The 18,681-nt window shown below is 44.1% G+C and overlaps 1 protein-coding gene across 2 annotated transcripts in view; it reads left to right on the forward strand.

Moving 5' to 3' along the window:
• The window catches only part of ELAVL1 (ELAV like RNA binding protein 1), a 42,509-nt gene extending 27,130 nt beyond the window's left edge, over window positions 1-15,379 (forward strand). Inside the window, exons 5-7 of one of the 2 annotated variants that reach the window (XM_050321455.1) lie at window positions 2,013-2,238; window positions 6,751-6,864; window positions 7,387-8,553. In XM_050321455.1, coding sequence (XP_050177412.1) covers window positions 2,013-2,238; window positions 6,751-6,864; window positions 7,387-7,504 — 458 coding nt within the window. In that variant the 3' untranslated portion in view covers window positions 7,505-8,553. The other variant, XM_050321453.1, reaches the window with a different exon arrangement.
• Window positions 15,380-18,681: the final 3,302 nt, after the last annotated feature.

Consider the following 18,681-nt stretch of genomic DNA (forward strand, 5'->3'; position numbering starts at 1 on the left):
CCTGGGGCAGGAACCTGCTTTGAGGTGTCTCCATCTGGTCAGACCACGCTGTGAACATGACTGTGTTCAGGAGCCCAAGATGGCTGGGTGAGACCTGGGGACTGGCTTTGTAGACACTGTGGCTGAGTGAGGAAAATCCCATCCTTTCCTTCGTGGAGAGGAGGATTCATTTTGTCCAGCTCTGATACCTGCACAGTTCTGTCTCTAGAGCTGATTATCCAGGGGGCAGCTCTAGAGAGAAGCAGGAGAAAGCCTCGTGGAACACAGCAAACTGATTAATGCAGGTGTCCAAACTGGTCATCCCCCTCTCCCGGTCTGTGGGGTCTGGATAGCACCTGACTTTGACAGAGCTGTAAAATGAGATGACAGAAGTCACACAGATAAAATAATAGAATTTTCATGGGTGTGCTGATGCTGTGTAATTCAGCTCAGAACACGCCTCCTGCTTTCCAATAGCCTTATTGATGAATTGATTGAAGAATGGATTCCACATCACAAAGTTAATGCCTGCAGAGCCCGGGTTTGCTTTCCCAGCAGGAATGCAGCTGTGGCTTTAAACCTGCCTTTGATATCTTGATCTAGTCCCACTTAGAACACGTTTTAACTTGTACTTTTAGCTGTACCTTCCCACAGAGGTGGTTCTCTAGCTTTTTGAAAATTATTCTGTTTAAACATACACTTTCTACAATATTTATATTTTAAATGAATGCTGTGATAGATCGGGTGAGAAGCACTAGGAAGAGCAGCATGAAAGCAGAGGAGTCACAGTAAGCTGAGCTCTGGGGTAGGCCTTGCTGACATCTGGGTGATGCTGCTGCTCTGGGCCTTTCCAGGGTGGGACAAGGCTTCCCCCTGGCACAGGAGGCTGATCCCAGGGGGACCTGAGCACTTAGTGCTGTCAGCTCTCGTCTGGGGAGCCCATCTCTTGTTCCTTATCAAAGTTCTCCCAGTGCCCCAAATGCAAGCACACTTTGCTTGCTGCCAGCCCAGGGTTTGGCAGGATGCATTTCCTTCTGTGAAACAAGGAAAATGATCCTTAATTGTTACCAACAACCCCGCAATTTATGAGAAGCTTAACTTCTGAAACTGGCTTTGAGGATTGCCCTGTAAAGAAAACATGAAAGTATCTGATGTGTCCATTTCTGAAACAGAGCTGGTGAAATCCTACAAATACTCTGACCACAATATCTGCATTTAAACAAAATGTGCCCTTTTAGCTTCACTGTGATAAATCATGTTTTCAGCCTATGCTCAAGTCACAGATGAGAATCAAAGGGAGGAGGGGAAGCTCACAAGGCATCCAGGGGCTGGGACTAGGAAAAAAATATGCAGATGTTTAACAGCTGTGAAATTCAATTCAGTACAGTCACTAAGAGGTAATTCTTCATTGGTTTTAATGAATTGAAATAATGTGTGTACCAGCTAGAAATAATGAACGTGGTGTGGATGAAATTGTGATCTCTCCATTCTAAAAGGTGAAACTCCTTTATTACTGTCAGACCTTTGTTCCCTCATGTCTGAACCTGAGTGTGTTTCCAGGATGGAAAAATGAAAACATTTGCAAAAATGTGTCAATTATATGTTTGCAGATGCTTTTTTGTGATAAAATAATCAAAACTAAGGGGTTTAGGTTTACTTTTAAGCATCTGGAATTAATTCTTTCATTAAAATAATTTAAAATGTTGGGGAGGTCTTTTTTATTAATGGGAATGTCAGTTTGTGATGAATTTCTACCACACTGTAGTTAAAGTGTTTTAGTCACTGTGGTTGTTATAGCTGAAATGAATGTGTTAATTTGTCCTTGGTTTCTTAATTTCGTACTTTATCCTCCAGCTGCTGAAGAAACATTAGTAAATGTAGAGAACTTGAAAGCTGTGACCACAGAAATATTGAACTTTTTTGGTTTTTGTTTTCAAAATTATTTTGAGTTTATCCTGAACTTCAATTTTTTTATTTTTTGTTTTGTTTTGTTTGTTTGTTTTTTTGTTTTGTTTTATTGGTTTGGTTACAAGGTTTGTCCAGAGGGGTCGCATTTATCCGGTTTGACAAAAGGTCAGAAGCAGAAGAGGCAATTACAAATTTCAATGGTCACAAACCCCCAGGTTCCTCCGAGCCCATTACAGTGAAGTTTGCAGCCAACCCTAACCAGAACAAAAATGTGGCACTGTTGTCGCAGCTGTGTCATTCACCAGCTCGACGGTTTGGAGGGCCAGTGCATCACCAGGCGCAGAGATTCAGGTAGGTTAGGAGGAATAAACGCGTTTAAGGCTGTGCTCCTGTTCCCGTGTCCGTCTGGGCAGCTGTGCTCCCGCAGCTGGGCAGCATGTGTGAATGAATCCTGGTGCACTTTGTGTCCTGCAGTGTTATGTAAATAAAGTGTTGCATTAAAACATCATTAAAGTAAAATCTTACTTGTAAAATTTATATTGAAGTTGGTGTGCAGAGGCACCTGCACCCCGGGGTCTGCTCCCACAGCTGGGTACAGTGAGGTGGCAGAAGCAGCAGGTGCCAGGTGGGTGTTGGTAGGTGCCTGTCTCAACAGATCTCCAGTCTGTGGTCTGTGTATCTCAACACAGATATACTGGCAACTTAATTAGAGCTCTGAGCCGTTGGTTCCAGCAGGGAGGTGTCACAGTAAGACAGGGAAACCTTATTTCTGATGAGGAGGTTCCATGGGATTCATGCCTGCATCCCGATCTGTGCAGGGTTCTGCCTTCCCTCGAGGCCTCACGAGTTCAGTGATGAGAATCCTGAGTAGCTGCAGCATCCTGTCTGCTGCCAGGGCTGTGGAAGACACTGTGTTTTGCCTTTTGAGAACTCCTTGGTTTCTTTGAGTATGAATTGCTTGAATTGGAATTGCCTTGGATGCTTATGGAGGAAACTGCTGGTTGGAGGGTACTCTGGAAAATGTGATACATTGACAGATAAGCAGTGGGCTCTGAGATGGGATTATGTTCCTGAGAGTTTCTGAGTGTAGTGTTTCCCTGTTGAGAGCATACTCTGTTTTATTATTATTATTTTTCTCCTCTGAAGTGTCCTGTTATGGACTGAAATCTCAGCCAGCCTTTTGCTGTGCTGCTGCTCCCGTGTTGCTGTCACCTGTCCATCAGTTCTGAGCACAGCTTGGTGTCCCTAGAGGGAACTGGTGCTTTAGTCAGCCCTGGTGCTGCACTGAGGGGGGTTGAACAGTTGACCCAAAGAGACCATGAATTGTCTGTTCTTGGAGGTGCTGCAGCCTGGCTGGGATGGGCCTGAGCAGCTGCTCCAGGTGCCCTGCTTTGAGCAGAGGGATTTACTGGAGGATTTCCAGACGTCCCTGCCAGCCTCTGTTTTCTCCTTTTCTCTTCAACTGTTGCCTGAGGAGGTTTAGTTCAGGCAGCTCCTTGTGTCCCTGAAACACTCACCCAGATCTCCACACCAAACCTCCTGAGCCACGCTGAGGAATGAAATTCTGAATTGTTTGTCTTTCAGTGAACTGTTAAAAAATTCATCTGTCCTCTGCCTCAGCCAGGGCTTCAGTGTGTCCTGGTCCTATTAAAATCTTGAGGCTTAGGGCTCATTTTTTTCATTCTTAATTTAATTGGACATTTTATTTTTCATTCTTCCCCTTAAAATTTATTGCAGAATTAAGATGTATCAGAAGAAGCAGTACAAATAAAATTCATGTCCATAATTAAGAGACCAAATAGCTTTAATTCTGTCCTGTAATGACCACTTTGTCTTGTCACAGACTTGCAGGACCTCCAAGAGCTATTATAGAACATCCTTCCCTCAATGACCCGTGCAGGCACATATGTACACGTGTGCACAACACTTGCACCGTAGAATCATGGAATCATTAAGGTTGGAAAAGATCATCAGGTCTATCCCACAGCCCTTAGAATTTTTCTTCCCACTTTTGGTGTTAACTGCAAGTTTTTCTAGTGAGTCTTCCTTAAAAGATGTGAACTTGATGAGTTATAATTACTCATCCTGTGGTTAAACTCAGGAACCTGAGCTTGGGCTGACTGTTGTTTGTTTTGGTAGTGAACAAGGTATGATGACAGATAAGCTGCTACCACAGTGCACACAGTCGGTAGAAATTAAAGTTGTGGTCTCTGCCCCACAGAGGTTGAATACTTAACCTGACATTTTGATTACACTTCGTCTCATTCCATCATAATCCCTGTAAATCCAGGATTAAACCTTTAGTATCTAATTCGTAATTATTAATTTCCTACAGATATCACTCCAACCCTTTGTTTAATGTCCTGTTAATCCTTTGGAGTTCCTGTGGTATTTGTGGCTCACATCAGGGACTGGTCTTTGTGCCATGTCCCCCTGGAGTGCTGGGCTGGCCTGCTAATTCTGAGACAGGGGCTCAGCTTCCATCCAGAGGGAGTGATGCCACGGGGTTGTGTCTGGAGGAGAGATAAAACATCTGGGGCAGGGCTTTCTTTTGAGCATAAGATTTATTTACTTACAGAGAACAGGAGATCTCCAGGTGCTGAACACTGATTAAATGGAGGGGTTTGGCTGCTGAAGTGTGAGAATGTGCCCAGAACTCCTGGAAGTCCTGTGCTTTTGCAGCTCACCAGGGTTTATACTAAAAGAATGTTCTTTCAAATCTCAAATATTCCCAGTTCAGCGGGTTTTGCTTTCAGGCTTGTTCAGGGTCAGAGCCAGTTCCCAGTTACTGTAATGGTCATAACAGTATCAGTCCATGAGTTCAGTCCTGAAGGGGAGTAATTTCTGATAGTTCTTTGATCCAAGGGGAAACACAAGAAGACTCCTGAGTGTTTAACCCTGTAATTGGCATTATTGCTCAGAGAGCTCCTGCACATCTGTTTGGTTTCACTCCAGTGAAATTGTTAAAATTTTCCATTTTTAGGCCAGTTTGTAATTTGGATGCAAGCTGTCTGTGTTGAGAATGCTGCAGAAGGAACCATTTCATCCAGAGTAGTATTTCATCAAGGTTCTGAAAGAATGTGGGGCTGAAACCCCATTTACTGCTCTTCTGCTGTATGTGGCTGTTTGAACACCCTGATTTCTGGCAGGCTGACAGCTTGTACCAGTTCTCACTAAGATTCGTGTTGGCCACAGCAGGTCATTCCCATCTGTATCAGGGCAGAGCAGAAGTTGCTCGTCAGAGGGACAGTGTCAGTGTAGCTGACTTCCTGCTCCTGGTGGAACTATTCAAAAATAAAAAGCTCATGTGTGAAGTCATCATAGGCTGATATTAAAAATAATGTTGCTGCTTCTTGGCATGATGTGAGCTGTGGGATGGCTCCCACTTGTGATGCTCTGTGTCACTGTCCTCGGAGTGCAGTGAAGAGAGTTCAGCAAAACCAGCACGAGGCTGTGCCAGGGGGGTTGGGATGGATCTCAGGGAAAGGTTCTTCCCCCAGAGGGTGGTGGGCACTGCCCAGGCTCTCCAGGGCAGTGGGCACGGCCCCAAGGCTGCCAGAGCTCCAGGAGCGTTTGGACAACGCTCTGAGGGACAGGGGGGGATTGTTGGGGTGTCCTGGGCAGGGCCAGGAGTTGAACTGGATAGTCCCTGTGGGTCCTTCTCAGCTCAGAAGTTTCTGTGATTCTATGAAAATAAGGACTGACATTTATAGGGCTGACATTCGTAGACCTAAAAAGAATTGTTTTTCATTTTCATTTAGGAGTGTAATTTCTGAGATTGTCCTCCAGTGTGTTAAAGTAGTTCCAGGATCTATTAAGCATTGCAGTCTGTCTGTCTCATGGCAGAGCAGCAAAAGGTCATTCATATAAACGACAAGCTTATAAAGTGAAAAAGAATTGCAATTAGAAGTACACTGTGCTGATACTTAATGCCACAAGATGTTGGAGTTTTAAGTTAGCATCGCTTGGAAGAACCATCCATAGATAACCCTAGCTACAGACTCTTAGGGAGGCTTGAAAAAAGCAATGTGGAGGAGACAGTGTAAAAATAATTACAGCAGGAATGAGGACACCAGCAGTAAGTGTGATAAGGCTGAGATCGTTCAAGTTGCAATATTAATGCAATTTTAAAAACTCTTCTTCTGAAACATCTTGGATCTCTGTGGGCCTTAGTGTTTGCCCAAATTGGACAGTCTTTTAAACATCCTTAATAAGTATAACTTCCTCAGGATCATCTTAAATTGGTGTGGTCATTAAAATCTTTCCTGATAGGACAGAGAGGTGTCAGCTGCTCCGAGCCTGGCTTGTCCAGGCTGTTGCTCCAAGCTGAGTGAGAGGTCCAGGGTCCCTCATGTGCAGGGTGAGCACAGAGATTCATCAGATCAGCTGAATTGCATTTCCTAGGGTTGTTTTTTTGAAATTACTTTTCAAGTCTTTTAGGGGACTCTTTTGGTTTTACCATGTTTTGCTTGTTTTGTTGGGTTTTTTTAAATAAACCTGTAACATTTTTGTGACTCAAGGCAGGAAGAGAGGAAAATCTCTGTGGGAATGAGTGTATCCAAAGAGCTGAGGTACTTGCTATTTTCAATTATTCTGTCTGTGATGTGCATTTAGGTTTGTTGTCTTGTGTTTCACACCAGCTGCTCCTGTACAGTTTCTGCAGTCTTTGGTGTGGTGTCAGCTGGGCTCGTGGGCAGGGCCTGAGGCTTTGGAGCAGGCAGGGTCAGAGCTACACTGAGTGCTGGAACCAACGTCAGGCAGTTCTGAGCTCTCACTGCTCCCCCTACGTGTGAGCAGGACCCAGGACTGGTGATCTGTTGAGATGAAAACTTGCCAGATAATAAGATAAATCCATCCTACCAGATCATTACTCACATGGAAGGAAGCTACAGAGCTGAAGGTGTCTGTAAGAACAAGTAAGTGTATCAAGCACGCAAACACAGGAACATTTTTCTACAAAGCCAAAATAAATAGCAGGTATGTCACCTAATCATCAGATCACACGGGGTAGCGCGTCTCATTCACCTCCTGATGCTTCTAACTGCTTTTTCAGCTTGCCTGTAGTACAAGGATTCCCAAACTTGGCTTTGCTTGGGGCTGGCCAGCAGTGGGTCCGTGAGCTCAGCTGTGCCCACCCGGTGCCCCAAACCCCAGGCTCAGGGAGCCCCTGGCCAGGGAGGGAGGGATGGAGTGAGCCCTGCTCTGGGAACAGCAGGGCCCAGGAGCTCAGGTGTCCAGGGCAGTGAGCTCTGAGCCCCAGAGAGCCTGGGTGAGATGGGCCCTGAGTGGTTCTGGGGTGTGAGTGTACAGGCTGAGTGGGGGTGTGTGTGTGTATGGGTGTGTGTGCTGCCACCCCTTCGCTCCCCTCGCTCCCAGTACACACCTTGAGCCCTCCCTCCTCCACAAAGGCAGCAGCAGCTCCTTGATGCAGGGCAAGAAGAGTCAGTGGGGAAGTGCTGGCACTTCACTGCCCAGACATCCCTTCCCTGTTTCCTGCAGGTCAGCAGAGAATCAGAATCTGCCCCCGCCACGCTCTTGGCAGAGAGCAGCTCCTGTACCACTTCTGAGGGGTTTGTGTGTCACCAGTGGTACAAGTCAGTTTGGGAACCCCTGGTAGAGTATCATTATAATTCTATGTGACCTCACATTTTTAAATAATAAATGAGCACAAGGGTTCAAAGCGAGTTTTTGACGTTAACTTTCACATTTCCTGACCTTTGAGTGCTTAGCTCTGCGACCCTAGTATTGCCCTAAAATATTCAGAAGCTTTGAATTTCTAGGGTGGAGGCCAGAAATAGAATAAAGGGGAATTAGAAATGCGGGTTATAGGGAAAAGAAATTAATGTAAAGCAAAACATAAAATGGAGAGGTTTTTCAGCTTTTTGTTATGCATAAATCCTACTGGGGTACTATGCACGAGGCAGGGTTCAGGAAGAGTGAATGCAGGTGATTTGAAAAATCCAGTTCAGTAAAGTTGTATCTAAGTTTTCCTGGTACAAAGTTGGTGTAAGATTAATAAAACCATCCATGCATACTGAAATTGTAAAACTCTGCACTGAGCCTACTCGTGTTGGGAGTGTTTGCCTGCACCTGCTGCCTTTGGGTGGAAAGGGAGTAGGTTTTGTTCTGTTCCACAAAACAAGAAATTAATACACACAATCTCTACTCCTGAAACCCACGCACACCCATCCCCTGCCCCAGCACATCCAAGGAAACCATTTGACTTTAGAGTTCCCAACCTGCTATTTCAGAGGCAAGAAAAGGAGGACGAGGGAAAAAACCTCCTTGGGTGAAATAATTGGGAGATGCCTGTGGCCTCTGGGGAGGTGCTGCCTGTACCCCCCCTGAGCAGTTCTGCACCCTGCCCTGGACACTGAGCAACCTGGCTGAGTTCAGAGATCATCCAGGCCCCCCGGGAAGGTGATTGTGTAACCTTGCCTTGCCTGTTCCTTGCTTGTTTCTAAGGGTAGTTCCCTGTTGATAAAGCAGTTGGAATTAACTTTTTTTTTCCAGGCAACTGTTAATTTGATTGTCAATATGAATGGGGAAACATTTATCTGGCAGTTTTGATATCCATGTAGAAAATATTCATTCTGCGTTGCTTCCCATTCAAGTGAATTTGCTTAATTGAATTGAACTTTTACATGAAATATTGTGCTTTTTATTTGCTAGGTTCTCTCCTATGGGTGTAGATCACATGAGTGGGCTTTCTGGTGTAAATGTTCCAGGAAACGCATCTTCTGGCTGGTGTATCTTCATCTACAACCTTGGTCAAGATGCTGATGAGGGAATCCTCTGGCAGATGTTTGGCCCCTTTGGTGCGGTTACCAATGTGAAAGTTATTCGAGATTTCAACACCAACAAGTGCAAAGGTTTTGGTTTTGTGACCATGACAAACTATGAAGAAGCTGCAATGGCCATAGCAAGTCTTAATGGCTACCGCCTGGGGGACAAAATCTTACAGGTTTCCTTCAAAACCAACAAGTCCCACAAATAACTTGCTCGTGCTTTTTGTATGGAATAGATAATGGAGTGACAGAAGTTGAAACATTTTTGTTAGTGTAAAACTCATTTTGCGCCAATTTTCACAAGTGTTTGTCTTAGTCTAAATGAGAAGTGAAAAGGTTTTATATTCTGGGATGCAACTGACATGTTCAAATGTTTGAAATCCCACAATGTTAGACCAATTTTAAGTTCCTTTAAGTTATTTCATTTAAAACCTGTTAAAAATCCCCTGAAATCTTGAGTAGATTGCATTAACTAGACCCTCTGGATGGTGGTAAAATTGAAGCATGCTTTCACTTATGAGACTAACATTTGTTTCATTGAATGTTGTCTGCAAAAACTGGAATTTTCTGAAAAATATCAGGCTGAATTCATTAATTTTCTTGGGGTTTATGTTATTGTTTTTCCTACCCATCCCCATGTCCTTCCCTATCCCCCCCACCCCCCATTTCAGTAGTATGGAAGAAAAGTTGAGAAATACTAATGTTTTAGTTGACAGTAAATTGTTTGATCAATTAATATTCATAACTGCGTGTCTAGTTGAGGATCAGGCTTTTTAAAGTCAAGGTCTTGTAAGTAGTAGCATGCCAGCCTAACTTTAACACCATTGGGGAGGTAAGTTGCACACTGAGCAGTGGCCGAGCTGTCCAATCCACAGGTTGTAGAAACGTGACTTTTAAAGCCCACTTTGAGAGGAATGGACCAAAGAGTTTCAAAGAAACTCCGGGAAGATTTCAGAGTCAAAATGAAACTCCAAAAAAAAGCAAGTGTGAATATATGTTGCTACTTTATCAGACTGAATCTCTTCTGTCCAAATATTTAATGCATGGTGCACTACTTACTGGTACATTATAATGCAGCAAGATACTTACTCATTTTCCAAGATCATTGTAGTTGGAATTCCTTTGGCAGTTCTATTTTGTTAAGAAAAACCAGTTATAAACATTTGAGCATTGTATTTCTCGCATCCCTTCTAATGAGTGCTAGATTTTTCTATTTTATTAGGATTTTGTTTTGACAACTAGCTTTACTTATTGAACACTCAGCAGAAAAGTACTTACGACTTGCAAGTTAGATATTAACCAAAAAACCCTTTGATTTGTAGATTTAAAGATTAATCCCCCAGGTTTTCTGCAGACTGCCTTGAAACTTTGAGTTGTTCTGTTTCTGTTAATTTTCTTTTGCTTTTTTGTGTTTTTTGTTTGTTTTTACTTTTGCATTTAAGAACATTAAATTTGATTTTGTTTTGCTCAAATTTTGTTTTGTTTTTTATTTTCTGTTCTTTTTTTGCTAAGTATTGCACAAGGTGTCCAGCTTTCAGAGCGTTGTTTTAAAGAACCGTAGTTCCTCCTTGAGAGAATTTTAATTTACTGCTTTGCCAGATGAGTAGAAGCAACAGAGTTGTGAAATGAGCACTACAGTCGGTGTGCCACGGACTGACGTGACCCTCAGGTGTTCTTGGGTAGGAAACCTGGAAGGGCTGACCCTGCCAGGTACAGGGATGTGAGGTGCTGAGCACAACGAGAGACTTGGCCACTTTCAGCTCTGGTGTTTATGTAGGGAGAACAGATGTGAAAATGGGGTCCATGGCAGTTTAATGCAGCGTCTCCATGTCTTGTCTGAACCTCTACCGGCCCCAGAGTTTATTCCCAAATTCCAGAGGCCGTTCCATGCCCCCTGGTCGTCTCACTCCATCCCAGCTGCCCTTGCCTCGTGCTTGCCGTTATTCCTCCTCTCCCTCAGAGGGATCTGCAGTCCTGCACAGCCTGAGGGCTCCCTCAGCCTCTGCCTGGGGCGACTGAGGGGCTGCTGCCCAGCCCCACTGGTGACCTGTGGGAGCTGCTGATGTTCCTGGAGCTGCCCGGGACACCCCTAAACCCTACAGACTGGCCTTGGCCCAGCCAGCAGCCTCCTGCTTGCTTTGAGCTTGTGTGCACTGAATGCAGGTGGGATTTTTCCTGCTAAAACATCCAGCCTTGCCCCTCCTGCCAGTCTGTTCACTCTCCATCTCTTGAGGAGCAGAACGGGCTGTGAAACAGTGACTGTGACACAACAACCAACCCACTCCCACCCCCCCCAGGTGTGCTCTTGGCTGTCTGTTCCAGAGGTTCCCACCAGTTCGTTGTCATCATTTATTGCATCAGTGAATATTTCTTTCCTGTGTACAAGGAGAGACTGGGAAGCATCCAGGGGCTTCTCCCAAGTTCAAGATGTGTAGTACAGAGAAGTTCTTACTGTGTCCCACCCCCACTGAACCCTGCACTGTCCTGTTGCACAGGAGTGGGCTGCAGTCACTCCCAAATCCTGTCATTCTCTCTTGCCTTATTCCGTTTAAGATAAATTTTCAAACTAAGTGGGAGTTGCTGTTTATCACAGCATTTAGCTGGGGGTGAAGACCTCCAAGGACTGTCCCCTAAACGTGACTCAGCATCAGTGCTGGTTCCGAGCATGCTGGCCATGGCAGCAGAACATTGCTGTGGGCTCACAAGCTGCCCCTCAAAAAACAACTTCTTTTGGATGCTTGTCGGAGCCACTGTCCCTTCCTTTTTCCACTGCTTCCCTATTTTTCCATCTTTCATTCTCTGCTAAATACGAAGGAAATGCAGGATATGGTTTTATACCACTGCTGCAACAACCTCTTTTAGGAAAGGTCTGTTCCCAGCTTCCTTTGATAATTACTTTGAAAATAATTTCCAGGCGATTGGTATGAGGAAAGCACTGCTGCTTGAGCCAGGAAAAGAGGATAAAATCCTGCTTAAATATTCAGAGCTGACACCAGGAGCAGTGTATGATCTGCACTGTTCTAACAGTCAGTAAATCCTTGGCATAAATAGTTGTGTATATATTCTTGATGGTTTAGGTCCTAAACAGCAACCTGTGCATCCCACTAGTAAAGACCAAAAGGAAACTTCTGGAGGTGGAAACTAGATTCTAACAAGACATCTGCCACCAGTTTTTCTACCAAAAAGGTAGAAGCAACTGGTTTCCTCACCATGCCATCCAGCAGACCCTGCTTTGAAGCTCTCACTTGAACAGACCTGTTTTAATTGAGGTTTTGGCCTCTTAATTGTCAAGGAATGCAGAAAAACAGTGGATATATTCTGCTTTTTCATCCCTTAAATTGACAGAAGCTGAGTGTTTCTGTCAGGTAACACTTCTGAATCAGTCAGTGCTTGCAGGATCTTTGTAGAAACAAAGGGCTGTCTCAAAGCAGAGGTCTCTCACCTTCCTCATGAGATACAGTGTCTCAGGTAGGGATTTTGGAAAGTCTTCGTTGCTGGATTAGGGTGTGGTGATCAGGTTTTGAAAACCTAGCTTTGTTGGTCTGTACTGGAGATGTGCTACAGAACAGCTGTGGTGGAATGTTTTGGGATCCTTTAGAGCAGATTAGGAGCCTCTCCAGACACCCTGGGTGTAGCTTCTGAAGGAGCAGGTGTAATTCCTGATGAGAACACAGCTGGCCATGCTGCTGGCACAGGGTCTCCTGCACAGATATGGAAGGGAGTTCCTACATTTGCTTCCCAGCTGTCCACATGAGTGGAATTCACCCTGTGCAGAACGCTGGCCATGAGCCTCATCACAGCCTAAACCTCCTTTAACCGTTAGCAGATAGGGAAATTCCACATAAATATGGAAGAGGAATCTGATGTTGCTGAAGGTGCTGCTTGGTATGAGCTGGCAGAGGCGAGTGCAGATGCTTCAGGTGAGGGGGTGGCAACACCCAAAATCCAAACACGAGCAGATTCAGCTCAGTGTGCTCAGTTCTCGGTGAGTCCCTGTTAGATGACGTCTCTGCTCTGAAGTGTCGGATTTATTTTGTTCTTCAAGCTGCATCATCATAAGGTTTGGTTTACTTTAGCTGCTCCACTCTTCTGTCAGAGGGAGGGGACTGGCCAGCGCAGGTACTGTCACCTCCTGAGCCCAGCCTGTGCCAATCCCTGTGCCTGCTCTAGCTCTGGCACTGGGGAGGGCTTGAGGATCCAGCTCTTAGGGTGGAGGGAGAAGTCACTGTCCCCAGAGTGGTGTGTGACCACAGAGCTTTTCCTTCCCTCTGCTTGGATGTGATTTTTGTACATCTGTATCATGTCAGCATGAAACCCACTGAAAATCCAGAGATCCACAAGTCACTGGAGCAGGATATTCTCACTGCAGTGAGCACTAGTGAGTCAGTGTGGGGTCACTTACCCTGTCCAGATGACCAAAGGGTGCCTGTATGGAGAGGACTCCTATTTTTTAGGGGGTTGAACGTTGCAGTAATGTTATTTATATACAAAGCAGTTAAAAATGTTTAAAAAAAAAGATGGGCATAGCTCAAATTATAGAAAGAATGTCCATCAGTCAAAACCAAAATTATGAACTAACTGTAAAGGTAATCTGCTATTTTAAGGCTGAATTTGGAAAATGAATAGTCCTTAAGGTCCTTAAACATTTGTTATAATTTTATGTTGCTTTAATGTTCTGGGTAAGGTCAATAAAGTAGAAATTCTTCCAATATTTCAGGAGAGATTTTTGTTTAGAGTGCACTCTAAATATTAATAACTCAAGTTCCTTTTTGGATAGTTTATCGTTACGTATGTGCTTTATAAAAAAAAAACTTGGATTCCCTGTGTTTGCTTTTTTAACACAATAAACAGGTCATAAAATAAACTGTTCATTCAAAGCAGCTCCTCTGATAGCTCTGCCTGCAGAGCATTGGGGTGTCTGGGAGGTTTTTAACACACGGCTTTTGTGAGCTGATGGCAACCTGGTTCAGTCACACAAACACACAGCGGTTTGTCCTCAGTCAGAAGGTCACTGGAGTTTTGATTTCCATAATGAAGAAACTTGTCCTTTATAATTCTGTCAGTGAAGCACCTTATTGTTACATTTCTGCTTTTAGGCACCTAAGAACAGCTTTAGAGGGAAGGGACCAAATTCCCCTTTAGCAGAAGGAAACCCCAACCCCCTTGAGCTCCCTGAGTGGAGCTGCACTTGTGTTTTGGGTTTTTTCCATTTTGTTTTTTCCCCCCCAGAGCTGAATTTGTCACCTGAGGTACTTTAATCTCTGTTTGGAAGCAGGAGAGTCTTTCTGTGCCGTAGGCAAGTTGCTCTAACGTAGCTCTGCACTTCCCAAGGTGGGGTACTCAGCACAGTCGAACGGATAAACCCAGACCTCAAGAGGCCAGTGCTTACCTTCTGTGATTATTATACCTTACTGGGTTTCTACTTATTAACATTAAAGAATAAAAAATGTGGAGTTCATGAAAAGGGTCTCAGTTTCCTCCCTCTCTCTTGGAAGAGGCGGTACCTCCGTGACAAGCAGCGGGATTGAAAATCGCCGTTCCTGTCCGAGTGTCCGCTCATAGGTGGGTCAGGTACAGCATCGTTCTGGTGGTTGCTCTCTGTAGTGGTCTCGTGGAGTCAAGCAAAACCAAGCTCCAGATGTTCCTTTCTCCTCCTGCATGATTTAAGGCCAGTCAGAGCCTTTATGGTCTCTGAAGCAAATCGCTCCCCCCAGCCCCGTGAGCGGGTTTGACGTCCAGCCCTGGTGGTTCGTTCTGGGTCGCACTCGGTCAAACAGCAGCAAAGGGTCAGAAATATTTTTCTGTTGAGTGGAATTTTCAGCACTGAAATTCTCTTTTGTTGCTAATGATGGGAAACCAGTACTGGTAGAACTGCCACCTGAAACCTTGGAAAATTGCTTCTGTGTTCACTTTTTAGAACCTCAATATTCTCCTGCTGTTGTTCCTTATTTTTAAACATTTTTGAGCAAGTTTTTGGTGGTATGGCTGAACTTTTTCACTTGGTCATTGAGAAGAAAATGACTTGAGACATTTGAAACATAAGTTGGGATAAACCTTTATTTGACGAGTAATTTGGATAATACTGTACTTATAGTCTTTTTATTGATTTCCTTTCCTTTAACTTATGTAATCTTTTGTTTATAAATTAATCTGTTTGTGGGACAGAAGGTTTTATCAATTGCTTTCCATACTGTACAGTATATGGTTACACATTTTGTATATTTAGTGTGTTTTTAAGTTATTGATTTGTTTTATATCAAATAATTTATTTTTCAGGTACCATTTTCATTTAAACTTTGTTTTTACGTGGGTTTATTTTAAATAAAGTATGACACTGCTTTCCAAATGTCTAAAATGAAGTTGAATCCCATTGTGTTATTTTGAGATGACTTATGTAAATTAACTTATTTTAGAAATAACTGCAAAAATGTACCAAGTTCATACTTTGGTTGTGCTTCAGTTCAAGTGCTTGGAAATTCTCTGCAATGATTTTTGAGCAGTTTGAAAAAATGGAATTTTCATATTGAAACAGTTCAAAGATTTGTTGATGAAGCAGCAGCTTTGTAGAATCCTGTGGATGGAGTTATGAGCATTGTTTTCTATATGGATTTTCAAAATTAAATGAAACAACTCATAGATATTTTACTGGTGTTAAGACTTAAATGAAATTATCTGTTATTAGTGCAAAGAAGTTTTGTACTTTTGCCACATGTTCATGACTGGTTTTGTTGAGCACTCATTTGGAACATACTCGGGATGTTTTTACACGAGCCCTGGTGAAGGGTGATGTACTTCAAAATAGAATTAGGCTTTTACTTAATTGTTCATATTTTGTCTTTTTTTCCCTGCAGGATTGGATTATTATTGTGCAGTTTGGAATTTGACATGTTTTTCAGAAGAATCTGAACTGTGTTCAGGAATAGGCCAATCAAGGTTCCTTCACAAAAGATTTTGTAACTTGTGGCCTTGTTAGAAAGATGGAATTAAAAGAAGGCGCTTGGTTTCCTTTCTGTTTTTAGGGAGAAAAAAAAAGTCGTTCTCTTCATCTTATGGTTTTCATCCTGATTAAACCAAACCCAAAGCCCAGCTGCACTGTTAATCAGAAATGTTCAGTGAAACTTCTGGGGGAGCTCTTGGGGAAATATCCTCAGGCTGTGCCGGGAGAGGTTCCGGTTGGATATTGGGGAAAATGTCTCCATGGGAAGGGTCGTCCAGCCCTGGCACAGGCTGTCTGGGGCAGGGGAGGAGTCCCCATCCCTGGAGTGTTCAAACAGCGTGTGGATGTGGCCCTTGGGGACCAAGGGGGTGCTGGGCTAGTGACAACCCTGAAGGTGTTTTCCGACCGCAGTGCTCAGTGTGCAGGTCAGGCCGGGCTCCCTGGTTCCTCAGGGGGGGCTGGGGCAGGACAGACACCCCCAGGTAACGCTGGAGGGAGGTTCTTTAAGGGGCCTTTTTCAGAAGTGTTTCTGAAATGGTGTCCTTTTGGTCAATGGAACATGTAGAACCTCGTTAGCTCTGCATAGACTGTTCCAGTCTTAGTCCCTTTTTCACCAACAGGAATTTTTACAGTTCTGATAGGTTAAAGTCTGTCCTGCTGAGTTGCAGCAGGTACCTTGCTGTGTGCTTCAGCCGCAGAAATGATCCCACTCTCAAAGCTGGGCTAATTATTGTACCTCTGATTTTTCTCTTAATGCCTTACTGTGAAAAGGGATGTAAAATAAGAAAAATGAGTAGTGCTTCATGTGTGATGTCAGGGAGCAGAGGGTGATGCTGCCTCAGCTCAGGGTCCTTCCAACTTGGGAGATTCTGGGATTTGGTAAGGAGCTGAATTGATAATTTCTGTTACTACCAGTGTAATGGGCAGCATCTGGTGTTCTCAGGAATGCTTCATCAGGATTGAGATCTTTCCTGGGTTTTCCTTTTGATGGAGCGAGAACACCTTCTCCATTCTTGCTTTCACCGGTGATTCACTTTGCTCAGGTTTGTTCTGACCACTGTTGTATTTTCTAGGTTTTTCTTCTATGAAAAATCATGAGGGAAAACATGTGTTAAACACAAAAAATCTTAATAAGAGACAGTGGCCACACGAAGGGCAGACCCCTCAGAAATGTCTCTTTTTTTCAAAAGCAAACCGAAAAACTTAGCGTAGACCCATTAACTCCCTGGCAGAGACTGGTTTTGCAGAATTCCTGACAGTCTCCCTGGGTTTAGACTAGACCCAGCATTCCCTCTCCTTGCTGCTGGGATATCCTGCTGCCAAATTTCATCCCCTTCGTTTCCAGAACAATCTCCCATGGGGGACAGAAGAAAGGTGTTCGACTGCCCTGATTTCCATCTCACTGCTGTGGCGGGGAACAAGGTGTCTGAATCCTTTTCTCTGTATCTCCTATCCTTAAAAAAAAGGGAAGATGTGAGTGTAAGGAATGTCCAGGGTGGTGGTAAAGGTGCATTTGTTGCAGGTTCTGTCCCAGCAGTGGCACAGCAGCTGTTTCAGGAAGGCACACTAAGCCTCCCACCATCCCCTCGTGCTCCCCCAGCTCGGCAGTAGCTCCTGTGTCGGAAGGGCCCTGCCTGTTCCCCAAATACCTCCTCTCCTTTTGAGTCCTGAGTTTTCAAGCTGCCTTTTATGTCCTTAAAGTGTCCTCTGCTTCCATCCCGTGCTGACAGCAGGTAGGGAAAGTGGAATGTTTGGGGATGGTTTTACAGGTGTGCGTTACCTGTGCAGCTGAATGAAGGTGAATAAATCACGATGTTTCCCTCTTTGCACTGTGACACACTCTCTTTTTTGCCTTTTTTAGGTATTTATGTATAGAAACGATGACTTGAGCAAAATGGACCTCTGAATCTAGTTTGTCAGAACTTCACTTGTACTAACATATCATTGGCAAATACTTTTTCATCGCAACAAAATTAATTTAAAGCAAATTCAGCACAGTTGAAGTACAGATTTTCTTTATTTGAATTGTAAGTGTGGTATATAGTGCTTTAAAAGTTGAACTTTTCAAAGTGAATTGACTTCTCTCTGCAGAGCTGGAGCACTCGTTAAAGAGAATGTTCTCAAACTAGAACTTATAAGGAACTTCCCTGAGCTTAATAAAAATACGTTTGAGGCTTCCTGTGTTCTCAGAGGGATCAGTGGAGCTGTTAATCCTACTTTAACAAACCTGTTAAACCTCCTGTTTGAATGTGTTGGAACAGATTCTGCCCCAAGTGCAGCCCGTGCATGCAACAGAGAAGGATCCTAGAGGAGAGCAGAGCAGCAATGCTTTGGCTTAGGAGCGAGGTGGGGCAGTGTAAGCAGTGCTGAGCTGCTTCTTGCCCTGGGCTCCAGCTCCAGGATCACTGGGACTGCCAGGACTCCAGGGCTGTCCTGCAGCCCAGGAACAGCTGGGTAAGTAGCTCGTGTGCTTCTCAGAGTCCTGGCACAGAGGGGTTTAGTCTCGGCCTAACCAGACTTGCAAAATTTGGGATGAAACACTTTTGCGACCTTGTATCCTGCTTTACCTTTCTCTCCCAGATTGTCCTTCTGCTTTATATCATCGAAGAGATACGAGGTACATACACACTTATATGTGTGTGTACACACACAGGTAATACTGTGTGTGGTAAAACTTACACAGACTCTATTTACAGATTGTTTAGAGTACGTACACAGTCCCTGTTAATTGTGTGTGTTACTGCTGTGCAACTACGTGGAATGGCACATATACACTGTCCCATGTCCTGCACAGTGTAGGGTAATCCATGCAGAGATGTATATCCTGAAAAACCCAAGCTTATGTGAAGCTTTCTGATGCATTGGTCACAATGATACAGCGATGTGAGGAGCGATGTGGGGAGGTTTAAGGAAATTATTCTCAAGCTGGGTAAGAATTTAACATCCACATCTTTCTGACTCTAGAAAATGGCCACATCAGTATATTGTATCTTAAAATTTCTCAGCAGTGGTCCTGTACTGCACCATGTCTGCTGTCAGGGAGCACCTCCTGTTCCCTTGTCCCTGTGA

Source organism: Myiozetetes cayanensis, unplaced genomic scaffold (assembly GCF_022539395.1).
Source record: "Myiozetetes cayanensis isolate MyiCay16 unplaced genomic scaffold, myiCay2020 scf26, whole genome shotgun sequence".
NCBI classification, from domain to species: domain Eukaryota; kingdom Metazoa; phylum Chordata; class Aves; order Passeriformes; family Tyrannidae; genus Myiozetetes; species Myiozetetes cayanensis.